The sequence below is a fragment of the Pelodiscus sinensis genome, chromosome 1, assembly GCF_052426305.1.
Source record: "Pelodiscus sinensis isolate ZL-2025 chromosome 1, ASM5242630v1, whole genome shotgun sequence".
Lineage (NCBI taxonomy): Eukaryota > Metazoa > Chordata > Testudines > Trionychidae > Pelodiscus > Pelodiscus sinensis.
Genome location: NC_143052.1, coordinates 310,385,117 through 310,406,928, shown reverse-complemented (window position 1 = coordinate 310,406,928; position 21,812 = coordinate 310,385,117). Strand labels below are relative to the sequence as shown.

The window sequence follows — 21,812 nt, the reverse complement described above, 5'->3', positions numbered from 1 at the left end:
TGGCTGCCTTCTGAGATCTTAACGTTAGAGAAGTACAGAAAAGGTAACTCTGCTGAAATTAAGTTGGTTATAATTTACATAGTTGGTTGTACTATGATGAATCCAACAGTATCTGTGGGATTCTGGTTCAGCAGCTAAATAAATACATTCTAATGACTACCCTGATAATCCAAGAAATGAGAAAAGCCAACCGTTTTATTTGAAACAAATACTCTATTCTACTTCATCAATACATGAGGCTCAAAATATGGGTTCACGACTAAATGTTGGGAGATTTTTAACTACACCACTGTGAGCAGCACTGCTTTAATGTATTGATTTGAAGGAGCTTTTAATGGATAAAAGTTTGCACCATTTTTGTTAAACTCTAGGGTTTTCTGTGGTTTAAATTATATTCATTAAACTTTTTTTTGCAATATAGATGTTTATTATTAAATATAATTAGATACTGTAAAACATTTACAATGTGAAAAGAGTAAAAATAATCATTTAAATATAAAGTCTATACATTACTGTACATAATGCATTTAGTAGCATTTTCGTTTTCTTTGCCTTTGTAGCTTCTTTTGGACTGGTAATGAGCCTTCAGTTTCCCTTGTGTCTTTCTCCAGTGCCGCAGCTCCATCAGTACTGTTTTGTGAAGTTTTTGTTTCCATAAGAGACATAAGACAATTATTTTTAAGTAAAAGGTGATCTGATGGATTAGTGGATTCACCCACACAATCAGTCTTCTTTCCTTCTTGGAAATTATACAAAAGCACTTGTGTGTTTATCATTGCAAGTTCTTCATCAGCAACTAAGTCATTATTAGGAAGACGGTCAGTTTCATTTACCCCTTTAAAAGAGTTGATATGATCAGAGTTATGATTTGTTCTCTTCAGTGATGCGTCATACTGAACACCAGAGCTTCGTGGCGGCTGAAAAGCCTTCTTCAAAGATGGAGAAACAAATGAATTGATTGGTGTTACTGGAGGAGGGGAGGGTATTTGACTAAGCAGGTCCAGAGCTTTCCTTCTTTTTTTGCAGTTCTTGGGGGATTCTTTACTGTAAGAAATGTGTGGGGTCCTTTTTGCTGAGCTTCGTAGAACAAGTTTCAGGTCATGCTTGCTGGTTGACAAAGAGCTCTGACACTTTATTTCGCTACTAGGAGAAGAAATCTAATTAAAAAAAAGAAAAAGTTTTAATGTTGAGTCAAACTCCTTATTTTTAAAATTTCATATTTCCACATACAGTAGAAAACTGGACAAATAATACTGTGCCACCATTTATGACTGGGCACATTAGTCAATGTTCTGGTATTAGCTATTCTAAGCTAAAGTTAACAGAAAAAAGCTGTATGATTCCTGGATGGTCCCTGTGTGCCCACATATCAAAGCAGAGAACAGTTTGGCACTGGATCTCAAATTAAACTTTATGGGAAATCTCTTCCATCAGATGGTGAGGATTTAGAAAATGCCTTATCAGGTATGACCTAATATATTCTAAATGACTAAAGGTTGGGAAAAAAAAAGAGCTAGGAAAGACATAGAAAAGGAAAAAAATAGATTATGTTGCTTTTGAACCGAAAGCAAGGAGCAGATCTTTAGTTTGATTAACATAAAACTTAGATAGGAAGTGTAACAAATGTGATGAACAGAAGCATATCTTGAGACCACTATATTGGACTTTATGAATGTTATATGGTATATAAATGATCTGGAGAAAAGGGGTAAGCAGTGAGGTAGTAAAGTTTGCAGATGATACAAAACTGTTTAGGATAGTCAAGACAGAAGCAGACTGTGAGGGACTCCAAGAAGATCTCACCAAACTGAGTGATTGGGCAACAAAATGACAAATGAAATTTAATGTGGATAAGTGTAAAGTAATGCACATCGGGAAAAATAACCCCAACTATACGTACAGTATGATGGGGGCTAATTTGGCTACGACAAATCAGGAAAGATCTTGGAGTTATCGTGGATAGTTTTCTGAAAACTTCCACACAGTGTGCAGTGGCAATCAAAAAGGCAAATAGGATGCTAGGAATTATTAGGAAAGGGATAGAAAATGAGACCCAGAATATCTTACTGCCCCTGTATAAAACTATGGTATGCCCACATCTTGAATACTGTGTACAGATGTGGTCTCCTCACCTCAAAAAAGATATTTTGGCCTTGGAAAGGGTTCAGAAAAGGGCAACTAAAATGATTAGGGGTTTGGAATGGGTCCATATGAGGAGAGGTTAAAGCTACTGGGACTTTTCAGTTTAGAAAAGAGGAGACTGAGGGGGGCTATGATAGCGGTATATAAAATCATGAGTGATGTGGAGAGGGCCGATAAAGAAAAGTTATTTATTAGTTCCCTAAATAGAAGAACTAGAGGACACCAAATGAAATTAATGGGTAGCAGGTTTAAAACAAATAAAAGAAAGTTCTTCTTCACATAGCGTGTAGTCAACCTGTGGAACTCCTTGCCAGAGGAGGCTGTGAAGGCTAGGACTATAACAGAGTTTAAAGAGAAGCTAGATAATTTCATGGAGGTTAGGTCCATAAAAGGCTATTAGCCAGGGGATAAAATGGTATCCTTGGCCTCAGTCTGTCAGAGGCTAGAGAAGGATGGCAGGAGACAAATCGTTTGATCATTGTCTTTGGTCCACCCTCTGTGGGGTACCTGGTGCTGGCCACTATCTGTAGACAGGATACTGGGCTAGATGGACCTTTGGTCTGACCCAGTACGTCCGTTCTTATGTTCTTATGTTTTTGGCTAGGGTTTGTACTCTGCTCCTTACAGGAGGGCTACCACAGCACTCCAAGAACTAAAAACAGCGGAGGGGAGGGGAGGGGAGGAAAGGGGAGGGGAGAGGATTATTGCAGTCCTTGAGATTGTGAACAGTTCTAGAGAAATTCCACCCCGGGGCTGTTTTGCATATACCGTTTTCCAACTATGAGAGGTCTAAGGAAGTGTAAAAATCAATGTTTCGATAGACTTACCAGAGGTTTATTCCCCGTATCAAGTCCTGACTTCCAGGAGGGAGAAAGGGGATCTAAGCCACACTCTTTAGGTAAGTTATATTGTTGTGGGGAATTTTTTTGAAGAAACTTCATCAGTTTGTGCTCTGCATCACTGCAAAAGCAACTTAAATTCTACAAGACAGACGAGAGAAAAATGCAAGCAAGTTGTGTGGTTTTTAAAATATGCATAAAATATAACATCTGAAATTATGTTTACAACTTAAACAAGCTGAGCTTTGTGAACACTATCTTACTTGTCTCATGGCTAGTAGATTATTTCAATAGTACTAATTCAAGTGGTAAATTTGTCAAAAAAGTTTACTGTGGCTCTTAGAGAACAATGTAAAATATTGTTAATTATACTTAGTAACTGCAAATGGAAATTTTTTAAACTTCCCATCACCACCACCTACTAAACAAGCACATTTATTTTGTTTTAGATTAGCATCAATGTCAGTAAATGATTTCTTATTCAATGTGAATGACAAATTTCTGGCATCCTGTGCCAAACTGCAGTCAATGCCCATTATTTCAGGTACTTGTCAATGATTTTTCAAATATAAATATTACTTTTTATATGTACTAGCTATATGAAATTACTTGATAGAGCAATAACCCTGTACAAAGTTTTGCTATTTGAAGAATAATTCTAAGTGTATATATATTTGTATAAATTTGAAAGAAAATTAAATACATGGGAGAAAATACATGCTTGGTTGATTTCACAGGTCAGTTGGAAAGCTACAGTCATTAAAAAATTCTGACAGTAAACTGTTGTTAACAAATGGGCTCAACTGTACAAGCAGTGTATTTCTTACATCTTTAATTTCAGCCAATTAAAGTGGCAAAGCAAAAAAAAAAAAAAAAATGAAGAAGCTGCATGAGTGATATGGAAGATCCTCCATAAGAAAAACAAATACCCCCCCTCCAAAAAATCCCACCAATCAAACTGAATATTATCAGTATTACCACAGGTTGGTCAGAATATTACCTGAGATAATGGACTCTATACTGAAAAAAACACTATACTGTACTAATAACTAGTGCATTAAAAATTCACAACTTTACCTCTGTTGTGTTCTTCAGTTTATTAAGTCTCTCTTGAAGATAGCTATCCTTTGGACTTGCTGAGAATATAGAAAGGTCTCCAGCAAATAATGTAGGAATATCTGATTTTAATTCAGATCGCCATTGAAGATTGCTTGCAGAAATCAATGTAAAGGGATTAATTATGTCTTCAATAGCAAGTTGCTTAAGGTCTGTCCAGAACTTGATAGCCACTAGATTATGATCTTCATCTGACAAATATACCAGAGTAGTGAAACCTAAAACAATTTTAATTATATAGAAATGATACAGTATAGACATTTCCAAAGAAAAAAAACTTGGCACTATTATTATTTTTGGGTTGTTTTTCCAAAATCCAAAGAAAGGAAGCCTTCAACTTGCAATTTACTTAAGGTCAGATTCTGATCTTAATTATGCTGGTGTTCACTTGGTGTAATTACACTGATTTTAGTAGAGTTACTGTACTCTATATTTACACTGAGAAAACAGAATTTTGCTTGTAACAACTTAAAAGTCAAATGTGTCTGGGACTCAAACTAATACTTAAAATGTCTATACTAGTGGGGTAAAGTGCCTTAGGTCATTTAAAATATTATCCAAAACATTGTAAGTCTTTGTACCATGTTACATTTGAAGGATACTTGTAAATGATAGATATTTTTTTAAAAGTTGCAAGTATAATTTTTGTGTAGAAACTAATTATTATGCCTGCAAAGTAGCAGACAACTAAACCAGGAGATGAAAGTAAAAATTATGAAAAGTCTCTATTCAGAAATGAATAAAATACTTTACAGTCTGAAAGAAGAATGCTTCACAAACAACTGCTGGTGAAAATCCGTTAATAGTAATCTAATTAGTTTCAGTATAAAAGAAAACACATCAAGCGTAGCAGGACAATTCAGGGCTTCTGAAATGACAGTTCAAGACAATAACATTGCAAGCAATCTATGAAGAACCTTTGACTTGCATTGTTTCCAAGAGAAAAGGACGAAAGCAGCAGCAGTACTTGTGATAAAGCAGTACAAGGGAAAAGAGTTTGGACAGTACAATATCCTCAAAGAAACTAGAGACAGAAGATTCAATAGGTCAACTTCAGGTCAGGTCATGGTATTAAGACACCACTTGTTCTGGAGATAATCTGTCTGTTGACATGTGAAATAAAACCACACTCATCCTGTTGTCCTTTTGCAGCATTAGAAAGTGCAAATCAGAGGCAACTGGTAAGAAAGGAGATGAGAGGATACCAGCCACGTGATTCCCTACCTCCTGTGGAAGAGCCAGGACACCCCCCACTCTGCCCCAGACCCCACCCTCCTCTCCCTTGCTCTGCCTCTACCTTACCCCCATCCTACCTCTTCCCCCAACCAAGGCAGTGTGGGAGACTAAGGTTGGGCGCTGTGGCAGGGGGAAGCAGAGCAAGGCAGCCCCAGCTCAGGGCACTCTTCTGGCTGCATTACTTTGCTTCCCATTGCAGAGTGTGGGGTGGTCCCACCTCGTCCCTGGAGAGTGCTCAAAGCAGCTGTAGCCACCTTGTTCCATTTCCCCTTGCCGCTGCTGGTGAGTGCAGGGGAGAGGAGGTGGACGCCTGCTGCAGGTGCCAGGCTCCCCCTGCTAGTTCCTTCTGGCTGCTGACTAGTCCCTCTTTGCCCACAGTGTTTGGGGACATGTGACCCCTCATCTTCCCCTCCCCCACTTGCCCCAGTGTGGATTGTCTAATATTGAAATGTCCTTCTAAGTCCAAACCAAGATTATGAACAATTATTCCTCCACTTCTGGAGTCCTTACCTGTAGATTCTTGTATTCTCAGTCTCTCCTCTTTAACAACATACACATTATGTCACGGAGAGAGCTAGTGAGACACCACAGACGGAGATGCAAGAAGTACCAGTCCATCAGATAGACATCTGTCAGGGATGGTCTAGAGTACTGGGTCTAGCCATGAGGGCCGGGGACTGGACCTGATGACCTCTCAAGGTCCCTTCCAGTTCTAGTGTTCTATGATTCTATGATCAGCAGCAAACAGCTCTACATTTCCTTTTGTTAAGTAAACACCAGCACTAGTTCCCAGATTACTCAATGCCTGGTTGTAACCAACACTTGAATGAACTGAAATGACATTGGTAGGAAGAGAGAAGTGATTCAAAGAACTTGCTTCATCTATAACATCCCTACTATTAAGGCATCTGAACTCAGACTAAAAGTTGGTCTGTAGTCGGGGATCCCCCAATGGATCCAGTGCTACCAGAAGCAATCACCCCCAACAGTTAGGTTCCACTGGATCCATACAACTGCTGATCAAGAGGAGAGCTCATGCCTAACCCCCACAAAAGCAGCCCATTTCCCTCTAATTGCCCAGAAGATTGTGCTGCATCCTTCCAGGAACAGAACTATCACAAAAAACAAATATTCGTCATCTCCAGATTTGATTACTGCTGCTTATATCTTGGAATGAAGCCACATACCTTGAGAAAAGTCTAACTGGCAAAAAACATAGAAGCTCATGTGCTTAACAAGAAAAATTGTCCTGAATATGCAGGCTCCAATTCCAGGTCTTTGTTTTAAATTCAAAAGCCCTCTTTTTTCCCCTAGTTACTAATGAGATCATAATCTCTCTGCAGCCATCACCCCCAACAGCTAGGTTCCACAGGATCTATGCAATTGCTGATAAATAAGAGAGCTCATGAGAACAGAAGACAGAAATTTTATAGGTAGTGAACCTAGACACAAATCACTCCTGCAATAGATGAGAATGACCAAACTTCAAAAAAACCTTTGTCTCCTCAAATTGGCTCTCTCTCAACTAAGTTCTTCCCTGATAAATAATTAATATATTTTTCCTAAATGGCAGGGAACAAAAAAAAGATTGTTATAGAATAATAATAATAATTTGTGATAGTTTTCTGAAAGAAAAAAGTTGAGACAGTAACCTGGAGGGCAGCCATTTTAGATTTGATTCTGATCAGAAGAGAGGAATTGGTGGCAAGTCTGAAAGCAGAAGGCATTTCATGATGACTTTTGTGCATCTACAGAAAGGAAGGAATTAGAGCAGCAGAATAGGACAATGGACTTCAATAAAGGAGACTAACAAACTCAGAAAACTAGTAGGTAATGTCCCTTGGAGAAAAAAATCTAAAGGATAAAGGAGTCCTAGAGAGCTGGCAGTTTCTCAAGGAGACAATATTAAAGGCACAATTGCCAACTAACTCAATGCAAAGCAAAGAGAAAAAACAGGAAGAGGCCAATATTACTCCATCAGGAGCTCTTTAATGACCTGAAAAATAAAAAAGAAATTAGGGATGTAAATGAGTAGTTGACTTTCCGATAAGCCTAAGCTGGAGCATCCTCTGCAGGGAAACATGCAGGAATCGGCTTTTAAGATCAAGGTAGGACAAACACTTGTTAGGGATGGTCTAGATTTACTCGGTTCTCCCTCAGCACAGGTGGGTTGACTTGATGACCTCTTAAGGTCCCTTCCAGTTCTACATTTCTACGATTCTATGGTATGGTCTGTCTAACCTAAACATTAGATAGGTATAAGTCTGCAGGTACACCACCAAGATCAGCTTAGAAATTTGGAATATTTTAATATGATCTGTTTAAATATGAAAAATTTGGACATAGTGCACAACATACCTGTTTTCTTGCTAACAGAAATGATAAATCCCACTAAATCCACTTCAGCACAGGATGGCCGAAAAGATGGATCCAACAGCATGCTGAACTGCAGAGCTTTCCTTGGAATATAGATCTCTAACAGTACTTCCTGAGAAGCCTGAAGAAATAGATCTTAACATTTATGCCATAAAGCTTATATAAATATTTAAGCTGTTAGTCTAAGACATATATTCACAGTTAAAGGTTTTTACCTGTAGTTGCAGGTATTGAGTTTTCTTTGTAGCTGTTAATGTACAATTAACAGCATCTGGTTTGCCTTTGGATCGTGAAGCTGTTAGCTGGTATATTCTGTACCGACCACCTTCTTTTAATAAGGAACATATATCTGATAATGGACGCCATATACTCAATATAATTGCTAAATATAGAATCAGAAAATATATTAGTATGCAGTAACAAGGAGACTTCAAAAAATTCAACTTAAGACATTCTTGGTCTGTTCAACTAACAGACTCAGATTTTAAGGTCAGAAGGGGCTATCGTGATAATCTAGTCTGATTTCCTACACATTGCTGGTTATAGAATCTCACCTGCCCATTTCTATTATAGAGTCCTAACCTCTGGCCCAGTTATTGAAGTCTCTCAAATCATGATTTAAAGACTTAAAGTTAAAGAGAATCCACTATTTACATTAAACTTGCAAATGTCCTTTTTCCTATGCTGCAGAGGAAGGCAAAAATCATCAGGGTCTTTGCTAGACTGACATGGGGAAAAATTCATTCCAGACCCCAAACATGATAATCAGTTAGCCTGTGGGCAAGACCACTAGCAAAACATCCAGGAAAGATTTCTCTGTAGTAACTCAGAGCACTCCCCATCTAGTTTCATTGGCTGTTGTGAGATATTTTCTGCTAGCAATCGCCATGGTCATCAATAAAAATGTTAAAAACAGGTCCCAAACTCTCAAGACTGATCCTTGAGGAGCTCTGCTAGTAACCTCCCTCCAGACGGATAGTTCACCTTTCAGAAGTTCTTGTTGCAGTTTCCCCTTGAAAGTTTCTTATCCACTTTTCCATTCTCATCTTAATCCCCATCTTCTCCAATTTAACTAATAATATGCTATGTGGAATTGTATCAAAAGTGCTACTGAAATCCAAGTAGAGTGGATCTGTTTCATTTTCTTTATCTAAAAAATCAGTTATCTTCTTAAAAAAAGGAATTTGGGTTGGTCTGGCACAATATTTCTTTTGTATTTTATCCCAGTTACTCTTTACCTCAATGGTCTTAACTACTTTTTCAAAACTTGTCCCAAGACCTTGCATACGATTAAGGTCAAGCTAACAGGTCTGTAGTTTCCCAGAACTTCTTTTTTGGGGGAAGGAGAGCTATCTTATAAATAGGTACTACATTAGCAATTCTTCAGCCATTAGGTATGATCCCCAAGATTACAGATTCATTATAAATTTTTGTTATCGGGACTGCAATTTCATGTGCTAGTTCCTTTAATTCTTATAAATTATCCAAGCCCCCCCCCCCTTAATCAGTCCCATTAAGGTGCTAAATTTGACTTTCATCTCTAATGTGGTAATTTTTTATTTCTATATCCTCATTCCCATTAGCCATCTTGCCACTACCCAAATTATTTGGTATACTTATTAAAAACTGAGGCAAAGTATTTGTTTAGATGTTGGATCAGTCCTTGATTATTTATCTTTAATTTCTATTTCATCCCAAGAATTTAACTCTGCCTATTATGCTAAAAATTGAAGTTGTTTACATTTTTCAGTACTAACCTTTATCTGTTTCTCGTTTTCTATAATCTATAACACGTAATTTCCATACAGTAGACACATCTCTTTTGGAGCAGCCACGTTCCTCCCGTTCAGCAGACTCTATAGCCTTCTTGAATTCTGCTTGTATCTCAGCTTGCTTCTTATCATTCAAGATCTGTCTGTGAGTATTCAAGGCTTTTAACTGTTCTTCACTAAGATAGCCCTGTAATCGCAAAGGAAAAAACTCACTCAGCAGCATGTGTCTATCAGTAAAAAAAAAAATCTGACATTTGAGAAAGCTGTCTCTAATTGCTGTTGTATACAAGATTAATTTTCATTAGTATGGACTTCAGAAATGCTATTATATATTGTAACAACACTAGTCTTGGTTAAGGCCTCAAGGCATTACTAGAATGCAAATAATAAATACTGCACAGCACCATAAATACATACATTTTACAAAACACTGAAAATCTAAATCACAGACTCTATGACCATATTACAATCAAAAGCCCTTGTACTGCAAATACTTAGGCATGTGCTTAGCTTTATAATACACAAAATGTGACTACTCACTATTTAGCACGTCACTAAGCATATGTGCTTGAATTAAGATTGGGAGAAATGGCAAACAGGCTGAAACTGGAAAAGGAGGAAGAGTGGGGACAAACACAGCAATCACTGGAGATGAAAAGTACACACATTTTTGAGGTTCAAAACATTTGTCCTACTCCCCGACATCTTCTCAGGGTATGTCTACACTACAGCGTTATTTCAAAATAGCTTATTTTGAAATAACATATCTACACACAAAATGCATTTCGAAATAGCTTTTTGCTATTTCAAAATAGCGCATCCACACTGAGTGAACGATGAATCACATTTAAGGCCAGCTGGAACCAGGTCCAGCAGGGCATCAGGTCAGGAGTTACTTTGTGTGGCTGCTGCCTGAGGCTCTCTGAGGTCTGTGCTTAAAGGGACCCCCCCCTACCCCCACCCCCACCCCAGACAGCCGGTTCTCAGGTTTCCCTGCTTGCTTGCCTACCTCAATGAGGGAAAGCAAAGCATTTTGTCTCTGCGTGCTCTGGTTACTCTCACTTGGGACACCACAGCTCTCTGCAACATGGAGCCAGAGCTGCCCCTGGGCACTAAGCCCAGTGCTTCTCGTGGACGCATTGCTGAGAGCCTGGCTGCACCTTCTACAGGCTGTCATCCAGGAGGTCAATCGGGGCTGTCAGTATCCAGGAGGCCCTGCGGGAGAGCTTCCACCCCTAGGAGCACTAAGAGCCTCCCTTGTCTTCCCCACTAGGGGCTTGTGCCTCATTCCTCCCTTACACCCTTCCACTTACCTCTCCCTAACCCCCCTTCCTGATGTCAAATAAAATACATGTGTTTTCATGACCACAAACTCTCTTTAACAAAACTGGGGGGGGGGGGGGGGAGAAGAAACTCTGGTGAGACTAGGGAAAGGAGGTGGGAGAAGGGAAGAGAGAGGGGAGAAGGAAACCTGGGAGAAGGGAGCTGGAAGGGGGAAGCAAGGGGAAGAGGGGGGAGGAGAAGCTCAGGGTTGGGGGTCTCGCCAGACTACCTTGATTTTCATGCAAACCTGCTCCTGGATTTGCATGTGGCCTTTGGTGGCCAGGCTGGCAGCTATCCTGCCATAGACGGCCGCGTTCCTCCATCTAGTGCGGAGATCGTGGACGTTGGGAACACGCCCCCACAAACCTGAACAAGGTCCATGATCTCCACCCTGGACCAGGAAGGCGCCCACAGGAGTCCTGGCAGGCTCCTGGGAGCTGGCAGACTGCTCCTGGGGAGCGGTGGAGGGCTGGCTACCAGTGGCTTGCTGGCTCATGTTTTGGGGCCACTGGGTCAGGGGCAGCGACTGCTGGCTCTAGTCTGGCAGGCCTGGAGCTGGCACAGGCCCTGTGGTCAGAATCAACCCCTTTAAGGGCTCCGGGGAGGGGGGAGGGAGAGGAGTGTTCTTGGTTGAGGCTGGAGTGGCCACCAGGGCTCCCTGGGAAGGCTGGAGGCCCCTATTTCGATATAAGTGTCTACACAGCACTTATTTTGAAATTGCTATTTCGAATTTGGCATTATTCCTCATTGAATGAGGTTTAACAAATTCAAAATAAGAACTCTGCTATTTCAAATTAATTTCGAAATAGTGGTTTGGCTGTGTAGACATACCTTCAGTGAACTTGATATGATTCATTTCAGTTTCATTGCTTCCCATCGCTAAATAGTAAGACTAAAATATGAACAGACTGCCAAGCAGACAGCCCCAACTCAAAGCCACAGCTTGAGCCACGACCTCCAATACTGTTAGGCTACACAGAGTGAAGCAGAAATGTTGGAAGCCAGGGACCCTAAAAACCTGGAGTCCTTGGCCCAGAAGTAGACTGAATGGTGGATCTAGATCAGTTTCATTGGAACGCTAGCAGCCAGGGTACCACTGGAAAAATCCCTGTGGCTGAGTGAAAGTTAGCTGAACCGGATTCATTTCTCAAGAAACTTTGAATTTGACAAACTGGCATTTTCTCATTAAGCTGTTTAGTCTGAAAATTTCTATTTAGCTCTACTCTACAGTACATATTTTTCACACCTTATAAATCCATTAGTAAAATATTTATTAAATTCAATAAACATTTTATATTTATTTTTTATTAATATGTTTTTGTGGAAAACTAAGGATGTTAAAGTAATTCACTAATTATTAAATAGTCAATGCATTTTGCATTGACTAATTGATTAGTCAATAAGGCGCCTCCACCTCTGAAGTGTAGCAGCATCTCTTGCTGTTGCTACACTTCAAAGGTAAAAGCACCACATGGAGCCCGGGCTCCATGCAGCACTGATACTTTGAAACGCCGCAGGGAGCCCGGGGACACCCCAGATGGCCCTGGATTGCAGGCGGTGTTTAGAAGTGGCAGCGCTGCATGGAGCCCAGAGTCCACACAGCGCTGCCACTTAGAAGTATCCCTGCCTCTTCCCCCCTTCCTTGCTGCTTCTTTCTGATAGAGGAAGCAAGTAGGTAGAGGGGCAGCGACTAGTGGACAGGCTATCTGATAAGCATTTGCTTATCAGATAGTCAACTGGTCCTTCACATCCCTATGGAAAACTGGGAAACTTCTGACTTATTTTTAGTGAAGAATGCGGGACTCGATTCTCCCCCCTGCCCGCCCATTGTATTGTTATCCATCCCTTTAAATGAGATGTGAAACCTTGGAAACATGGAAAACTTCAAAGACCATTATACTGAGATATGATGGGCACATAATATCCAGAGACCTTTATATTATTAAGTGTTGTGTGTTTGTCTTATATTCCCAGTTCCCTGGACGTGTTTCCTATGGCATATGTAATCACAGGTATAGCAGGTTGATTAATGAAGTGTCAAGTACCAGGTATAAAGATTGAGTATCTACTTCAAAGCTTTGCCCACTAGGGAGCAGGTATTGACTAGTTATACCTATTTCATGAGCCCTCAAGAACAAGCCCTTAGATTGTAATAAAGTGGTAGCCTGAACAGATTCAGAGATACCTCAACCCACAATCTCACATGAGACAGTAACCAAGAGGGCAAAACCCTGCTGGAATGGTTTGAAGGACTCTGAAAACGTACTGGGGTTGCCACACAGAGGATGGTTTACATCTGATAGTCTATGTGAATAGTAAACTTTATTATTTTATTACATGTTTCCTCTATAATGCTTGTGTCCTAAAAACTGTCTGGTAAATGCTGTCACAGCATCTGGAAAAGAGCAATATTGCAGTCACTGGACTCAAGTCAGACCTGGGATAAGCACAGTGAATTGCCAGGGGGCTGCAACCCTAATATTCTGATCTGGAAGGAAAAGAATAACTGATTCCTGCCTTAAGCCCTCTACCTGTCACTTCTTTATGATGTAAAGTGATGCCCTTGAAGGGACCACAAAGGTAGCAGAGCTGTAGGTAATTCCAAAACTGAGACAGCTCTTACAGACTAATACTTCTGAATGAAAAAAATGCAGCAAAATTTTAATCCTCCCTGCAATCTTTTCAAATTATTTTAATCTGAATTCTTATTTAGTAATCAGCAATTGCAGAATGTCTCACAAGAAAGCAAGAGACCATATTAATTTAAGGTCACTTAATGTCCTTGAGTCTAGCAGAAACTATTATTGAATAAAACAATGGAGATTCCATATACATTTGAGGGTCGAATTCACAATTAACTATTACCTCCACATAGCTGGGATCAGATGCATTCTGAATTGCTTCATAAAGCTCTGCACCATCTTCCAAAATACGAATCTGCTCTCTGGTGAGTGTGTGTGATCTCAGTGCTCTTTTGTGAGGTTTATCTGTTTAAAAACATGTTAACATTATACCCAACTGACACAATCTTAAAACAAAGCAAAAGTGTATCTGAATAAAAATACCAGGCTGAGTTCTATACAAGAATTCACTTTTTTAGTGATACATGTTTCAGAAAGCCTACTATACTTTTAACTTAGATTTCACACAGTAGAATGTGGTGTAAACTAACTGAAGAATCACCGGAGGCAGAGATAGAAAATATCTATTAAAAAGGAAAGTTGTTTTTGTTATAGAAGAGAAATAAAATATTATTTGAAGTTGGGTGGCTGAACTACTTAACTTTTATATTTTAATGGCACGTGACTATATGCCAGCAGGTTGATTCAAGACAAGTCAGGACCTCTTTGTGCATGGTAATGAGAGGGGGAAAAGGGGCAGACATATAATAATCTTATGATTACTATAGGAGCTGCGAAGCAACATTCTAGGAATAATGAGATGTAACAATTTTATGGATGCTATATGGGACCTGGTCAGTGAAGGGAAGTTGTAATTGCCAATATACAAGACAATGTCATACTTCCAGGCCGCCAAAGTGACACAGGTGATTTGCTAGGCCAGAAACTAAAGATGAAAAGAAGAGTAAACAATTAAAAACAGCTTCTCAGAAATACAAGAAGGGATCAGTTGTCAGTGAGCTCTGAAAGGAAAACATGCTGTCAACCTCAAATGAGGAGTGTGAAGGAGATGGACCTTCCCAGACTCAGAGAACAGTATATTTATTCTTAGATGCTTTTATTCTAATAAATAATATTTTGCTCGAGTAAAGCTGATTGGTTTCATTATCCCTGCCATTGCTCCCAAAAAGAATTGAAACTGAGCTTAAGTCAGTCTTGCTGAGGTAATCATAGGTAGTTAGCAGGGGATTTCCTACTTCCAGCCCATGTCCTGATTTGTTTTTCTTTTCTCTCTCTCTCTCTCATATGCAACTTCCTGTAGCTCCCATTGGCCAGAAACGGTGATGCAAGGCTAAAGGGAGGTGCAATTGCCTATACCTGCAGAGGCGCAGGTAAACAAAGTGTCTCACGTCCAGCAACCGGCTTGCCATTACAAGCCACAACCCAGAGTGTATCATCCCTGACAGATGTCTGTCTAACCTGCTCTTAAAATTCTCTAATGATAATTCCCTTGCACTTAACCACCCTGACAAAGTTTTTTCTAATGTACAACCTAAACCTCCCATGCTACACTTTAAGCCTATTGCAGCGTTTCCCAAACTATGGGCTGTGGCCTAGAATCGGGCCGCGGGAAAAAAATACTGGGTCTCGGTGTGGCTGCTGGAAGGGGAGCGGGGCGGGGCAGGCTGGGAGGAGGTGTGTGTGGGGGGAAACCGGCCGGCAGAAGCAGGGCTGGGGGCAGCGGTGCTGTCCAGCGGAGATTGGGGGGCGGCCGGCTGGCAGAAGCAGGGTTGGGGGCAACAGGGCTGTCTCATGGAGATCGGGGAGGGCAGGCGGTGGAAGCAGGGCTGGACGGGAGGTGGGGGGTTTGGACAGGGGAGATAGTGAGGATGATGGGAGAACCAGCCTCCAGAAGCAGGGCTGGATGGGGCAGTGGACTGGCTGGGGGGTGGTGGCTGGATGGGGGAGATCATGCAGAGGAGGACGGGAGAATCAGCCTCCGGAAGCCGGGCTGGATGGGGACAGCGGGCTGGCCAGGGGATGGGGCGAGTGTGTGTGGGGGCCGGAAGGGGGGCTGGACGAGGGAAGTTCGTGAGGAGAACGACAGGAGAACCAGCCACTGGAAGCAGGGCTGAATGGGGGTAGCGGGACTGGCCAGGGGAGATCAGGAGGAGAAGTGTGGTGAGGAGCAGCAAATCGGCTTGCAGGAAGCAGGACTGACCCGGGCACATGCAGACCCAGGCAGAAAAGTGAGTCTGGCCCCAGGGATTCCATTTCCCCTCTCCATCCCCCATACCCTCCCTCAAGTAGTTGTGAACTGCCTGGCTGGTAGACACAATCATGCAGCTTGAGCACATCTACCAGCCAGGCAGTTCGAGGCTACAGACTGATACACCTAATAATAATAAAACTTACCTAATTAGAAAACACTGGGTATTTTCTCAATTTGTTTCCGGACAGAACCCTCAAATACCAAACTGTCCAGTACGAAACTGGACAGCTGGCAACCTTACCCCTCCTTGCACCCTCGTTCCTAGCCAGATACCCTACCCCCAATCTGCTCCTGCCTCCTGGAAAGCCCACGCAGCGCTGGATCCCCCAAGCTGGGCGGAGGATGCAGCTGGATGAAACGCTGAAAATTTATTCATTTTTAATTATTTTTTTATATGCGTTTATATTTTTGGACTGCAAAAAACAGTACTGAAAAAAAAAAAAAACAGATTCCAACTAAAGTGAAAAGTTTGGGAAACCCTGGTCTAGCCAGCTTTCTCTCCATCTTACAGTCCATTTATCCAATCCATATTCCTTTAACTTGCTGGCAAGAATATTGTGGGTGACCGTATCAAAAGCTTTGCTAAAGCTGGCACTGGGGACTTTGGGAGGACCAGAAACAACTTATTTGAATATTCAACATTTGCTTAATGAATATGCAAATGAATGTTACCAGTCCTCAAAAAGCTCATGAATGGATTTACTAGTCCCCATGTCAAAAAGTTTGGGAACCCCTGGCCTATTGCTTCTTGTCCTATCATCAGAGTTTGCAGAGAATAATTTTTCTCCCTCTTTCTTGTAACACCATTTTAGATACTTAAAAGCTGTTATGTCTCCTCTCAGTCTTCTCTTTCCCAGTCTAAATAAATCCAGTTCTTTCAACCTTCCCTCATGTCATATTTTCTAGACCTTTAATCATTTTTGTTACTCTTCTTTGGACTTTCTCCATATTGTCTGCATCTTTCCTGAAATATGGTGCCCAGAACTGGACATAATACTCTAGCAATGGGGGGTTTAGGTGCACCAGCTGCCAGCCCTGCTCCCAGGAAGCTGGCTGCCGCCACACATGGTAAGCTCTGATACAGTGCCAGCAACGCAGGGTGGCACCTGGTTCCCTGGGAGCAAGGCTAGAAGCCAGCATGTAACGGAAACCAACAAACAGATGCTTATCAGTTAACTGTTTAAACGCCTATATCCCTAAAGTTCACACAACACATTCCTGTTACAATGAGAATACCTTCTTTGTCAATGTCTTATGGTTTTTGGAAGACCTGACCTGAAGAAGAGTTATGTGAACTGAAAAGCTTATCTCACTCACCAATAGAAACTGAGCACATAAAAAAATCACCTTGGCTACGTCTAGACTGCAAGCCTTTCGAAAGGCTTTTTTGAAAGATGCTCTTTTTCAAAAGTATCTAGACTACAATCAGTACTTTTGAAAAAACAAACTGATTTTTCGAAAGAAAGCATCCAGAAAGTCTTGATGCTCTCTTTCGAAAAAGCACAGTTTGCATTACATAGCGCCTTTTTTCAAAAGAGCACTTTTGAAAAAAGGCATTATTCCTCATGAAATGAGGAGTACCGCCGTCGAAAGAAAAGCCACGTTCTTTCGATTTAGTTTCGAAAGAATGTGGCTGTAGTCTAGAGGCAGGTGAAGTTTTTTTGAAAAAAGGCTACTTTTTTTCGGAAAAAACCCTGCAGTCTAGACACAACCCCAGTGTGTCTAATATTCTAGGATCAACACAGATACAACTAGTTACCTTCATGCTGTTCAAATTCCATTTGGATTTGTGAAAACAGAGCTTCCAGGTGTTTTTGTCGATTCTCTGCATGCTTTGCAGCTTCCCTTTCTTCAGCTCGACCATTACGGAACACATATGATCCAGTTGGCATCTTTTCCACCCACTGGAATAAGAGTTCACATATGCAATTAAGACTTCTTAAAAAGTGCCCTAACCCATTTTTTTACTAATTCTATTCATCCACCAGAAAGGTCAATTTTTTGAGGCTTTTTTCCATTATAATCAATAACAGGCAAAAATTTGTTTTGCCTGGGCTCATAAATTTTCATTTCAATTTTGAAAAACTCCCTTATCCCCTCCCTCTAACTACAATATTTTCAATTTAGGTTAACATCTGACATCACATCTGTTAAGCAAGGTTTAACTCCCCCACAAAAACATCAGTTCTTGAGGGCTGCAATGATTACCATCCAGATGATTTTACAAAAATGGAAAAGTAGTTTTATTCCCAAACTACAGCAGTGATATTCAGATCTGTCAGGATTAGCAGCCAAAAAAAGCTCTTAGGAATAGGTTAGATGAAATGAAAGATATTTAAGACCTTGTTTCTTTAGATATGTTTGAATATAAACAACATGCCGCTCAAAGCATGCAGGCCTCCATTCTGCCTAGCTCCACATCCCTCCCCCCAACTCTCCTTGGCTTTGGTTGACCTTCCTTCCTCCTCATACACTTCTCCTATTTTACTATTTTAATCCCCACCTCTCCTCCAAGTCACAAACCTTCTCCCAGACCTTCCATCCCAATTCCCTAACCGCATTCACAACCCAAATCCTTGCACTCCCTCCTGCACCAGGTCACAACCCTTTCCCAGACTCTGCACCTCCTCCTGCATCCCAGTCTTCTGCCCAGGTCACAACCCCTCCTTCACCCAAACTCCCTCCCAGATCCCACATCCCCTCCTGCATCTCAATCCCTTACCCCAAGCTTCCATCTGCACCCAATCTCCATCCCAGACCCTGAACCTCCTCCATTAATTTTATGGAAGAATATAGCCCTAAACCATTTACCAAATTCTTGCAGTGCCCTCCCCCCACAAAAAAATTATAAGACATGTGCTTGGCTCTTGCATTATAGAGGAAACAGATAAAATAAGCAGCCTACACACATTCTAAGATTACTGTCTATTATCCATTTTCCCCATGAATACCCTAATAGGTTTACAAAATCTTTCAGGTAGGATTTCACTCTTTTTAAAAGTAGGTTAGATTGTAGTTCAAGAGAAGGAATGAATCAGTTCAGAATGAATCAGTTTTTCGTATAAAACTTGTTTTTTTTTTTTTGTCTGCTGATCTGTCTTTGTTTTTTCTCCTGAAGCTGAACTGAACCACCATGTGCAATTCCTTCCGTTAAGGATACTTGTCCAGAATTGTGAGCCTTGCCAGGGATTTGCAGTAATTACTTCCCACTGATTTTAGTTGCTGGAGGAAGCGCTGTAACCCTCCTTTCATGGAGTCAGAATGCAGTTCTTAACTCACAGCACTACAATATAGGTTCAAAAGTCCCTGAATGTTCCATGGCCCAAGTGTCTTTCACATGTCAATATTATAGTCTTTTGAAGTTTCCAATCTTTCAGTGTTTCTCATCTGTCACACTATCCCACTGCCAGTAGGATAGGATCTCATTGTGAGAAACTACTGATTCCTGTAAGAGAGAAAAGAGATGTAGAAGACCTGCTTTATTTTCCATGGAGAACTGAGAATCCACTTCTGTATCTTGGGGGAAAATGACACATATGGTATTCCTTAGGGAATCATTTCTCTCTCAGCTGGGTCTTCTGTTAAATTTGCCTCGAGGTGGCTGGATGTTGCTAGTCTATTCTCTGTTGGAGCTGCCATTCCTTAAGGGAGGAGCGTCCAGACATGATGGTCTGATTTCACTGGTCTACAATTTTTTAGAAGTCGTCTGCTTCAGAGATAAAATGTGCTATTTATTATGTATTTTGGATGTGCTGAATTCAAATATGACAATTAAAACAACTGATTGGCTACTGTTTCCAAGATATTTAAGTTTTTATATTTTACGTCCATGTATATTGTGTAGATAGTAGAGTTTTAATCATAAATTGTAACCTAGGTCTTTTCATATGTTTATGGTTGCTTTACATGATAATTTCACCTGTCCTGTTTATGTAACACTTTAAAAATCAGCAAAAGGGTTATATAAATAAAATGTATTATGAAACAAAAGGCAAAAAACTATTATGTACATAGTTTAGTCCACTGTCTACTCGGCGCTTCTTGGCTTGTCTCTTGTATTCATGAAATGGAGCATCTCTTGTCATTGTCCAGCAATAGTCTGCAAGCATTGATGGGCTCCATTTGCCCTGATAGCGTTTCTCCATTGTTGCAATGTCCTGGTGAAATCGCTCGTTGTGCTCGTCACTCACTGCTCCGCAGTTCGGTGGATAAAAGTCTATATGAGAGTGCAAAAAATGTATCTTTAGTGACATGTTGCATACAAGGCTTTTGTATGCCTTGAGGAGGTTTTCCACCAACCTGTAGTTGTCTGCCTTCTTGTTTCCGAGAAAATTTATTGCCACTAACTGGAAGGCTTTCCATGCCGTCTTTTCCTTGCCACGCAGTGCATGGTCAAATGCATCATCTCGAAGAAGTTCACGAATCTGAGGACCAACAAAGATACCTTCCTTTATCTTAGCTTTACTTAACCTTGGAAATTTTCCACGGAGGTACTTGAAAGCTGCTTGTGTTTTGTCCATGGCCTTGACAAAGTTTTTCATCAGACCCAGCTTGATGTGTAAGGGTGGTAACAAAATCTTCCTTGACTCAACAAGTGGTGGTTGCTGAACACTTTTCCTCCCAGGCTCCAATGACTGTCGGGGTGGCCAATCTACCTTGATATAGTGGGAATCTCTTGCCCGACTATCCTACTCACAGAGAAAACAGCAGTACTTTGTGTATCCAGTCTGCAGACCAAGCAAGAGAGCAACAACATTCAAATCGCCACAAAGCTGCCACTGATGTTGGTCATAGTTTATGCACCTCAAAAGTTGTTTCACATTGTCATAGGTTTCCTTCATATAGACTGCATGACCAACTGGAATTGATGGCAAAACATTGCCATTATGCAGCAAAACAGCTTTAAGACTCATCTTCGATGAATCAATGAACAGTCTCCACTCATCTGGATCGTGAACGATGTTGAGGGCTGCCATCACACCATCAATGTTGTTACAGGCTACAAGATCACCTTCCATGAAGAAGAATGGGACAAGATCCTTTTGACGGTCACGGAACATGGAAACCCTAACATCACCTGCCAGGAGATTCCACTGCTGTAGTCTGGAGCCCAACAGCTCTGCCTTACTCTTGGGTAGTTCCAAATCCCTGACAAGGTCATTCAGTTCACCTTGTGTTATGAGGTGTGTTTCAGAGGAGGAGGATGGGAGAAAATGTGGGTCCTGTGACAATGATGGTTCAGGACCAGAATTTTTATCCTCTTCCTCGTCTGACTCAAGTGAGAATGATTCTGGTGCATCAGGAACCGGCAGTCCTTCTCTATGGGGTACTGGGCGAATAGCTGATGGAATGTTTAAATAATGCACAGTCCACTTTTTCTTCTTTGACACATCTTTCCCAACTGGAGGCACCATGCAGAAGTAACAATTGCTGGTATGATCTGTTGGCTCTCTCCAAATCATTGGCACTGCAAAAGGCATAGATTTCCTTTTCCTGTTCAACCAGTGGCGAAGATTTGTTGCACAAGTGTTGCAGCATATGTTTGGGGCCCACCTCTTGTCCTGATCTCCAATTTTGCAGCCAAAATAAAGGTGATAGGCTTTCTTAACCATAGTGGTTATGCTGCGCTTTTGTGATGCAAAAGTCACTTCACCACAAACATAGCAGAAGTTATCTGCACTGTTCACACAAGTATGAGGCATCTCTGCTCACTTTGGCTAAACAGAAATGTGTCCCTTTGCAAAATCAAACACTGACAAATAAGACAGCACGATACTGTATGATTTCTAGAGCTGATATAAGGCAATTTGTTCAGCAGAGTGATGTAAGCTTCGTTATGATTGCATCATCCATGACTTCTAGGAATAACATGATGCAATTCATATAATGTATGACGCAATACCAGCTTCAGATTGCATCGTTCATTGTTTTGCCTAAAAAGCAAGTACTGTCCAAACCCAGTCATAGATTTATTCATAGATCCAGTCAAAGATGTATTTTAGTCATTTCTGGTTTAAATTGAGAACTTTATAACTCACTTATCCTCCGCCATTTGCAACTCAAGGGTCGTATATACTGACCCAATAGCATATCTTGAAAACTAGAGCCAATCAAC

General features: G+C 40.9%; 1 protein-coding gene across 9 annotated transcripts in view; it reads right to left on the bottom strand.

The window, feature by feature from the left end:
• Positions 1-404: 404 nt before the first annotated feature.
• Positions 405-21,812, bottom strand: part of BRCA2 (BRCA2 DNA repair associated) — an 84,671-nt gene continuing 63,263 nt past the window's right edge. For 6 of the 9 annotated variants that reach the window (XM_089775559.1, XM_089775565.1, XM_089775560.1 and 3 more), the window contains 8 exons: positions 17,457-17,601; positions 13,670-13,791; positions 9,467-9,668; positions 7,925-8,091; positions 7,692-7,830; positions 4,059-4,315; positions 2,970-3,122; positions 405-1,157 (listed from right to left, as the gene is read on the bottom strand). In XM_089775559.1, coding sequence (XP_089631685.1) covers positions 528-1,157; positions 2,970-3,122; positions 4,059-4,315; positions 7,692-7,830; positions 7,925-8,091; positions 9,467-9,668; positions 13,670-13,791; positions 17,457-17,601 — 1,815 coding nt within the window. In that variant the 3' untranslated portion in view covers positions 405-527. Of the gene's footprint in view, positions 1,158-2,969; positions 3,123-4,058; positions 4,316-7,691; positions 7,845-7,924; positions 8,092-9,466; positions 9,669-13,669; positions 13,792-17,456; positions 17,602-21,812 lie in introns of those variants that run through there. The other 3 variants (XM_089775561.1, XR_016348541.1, XR_016348540.1) reach the window with 3 other exon arrangements.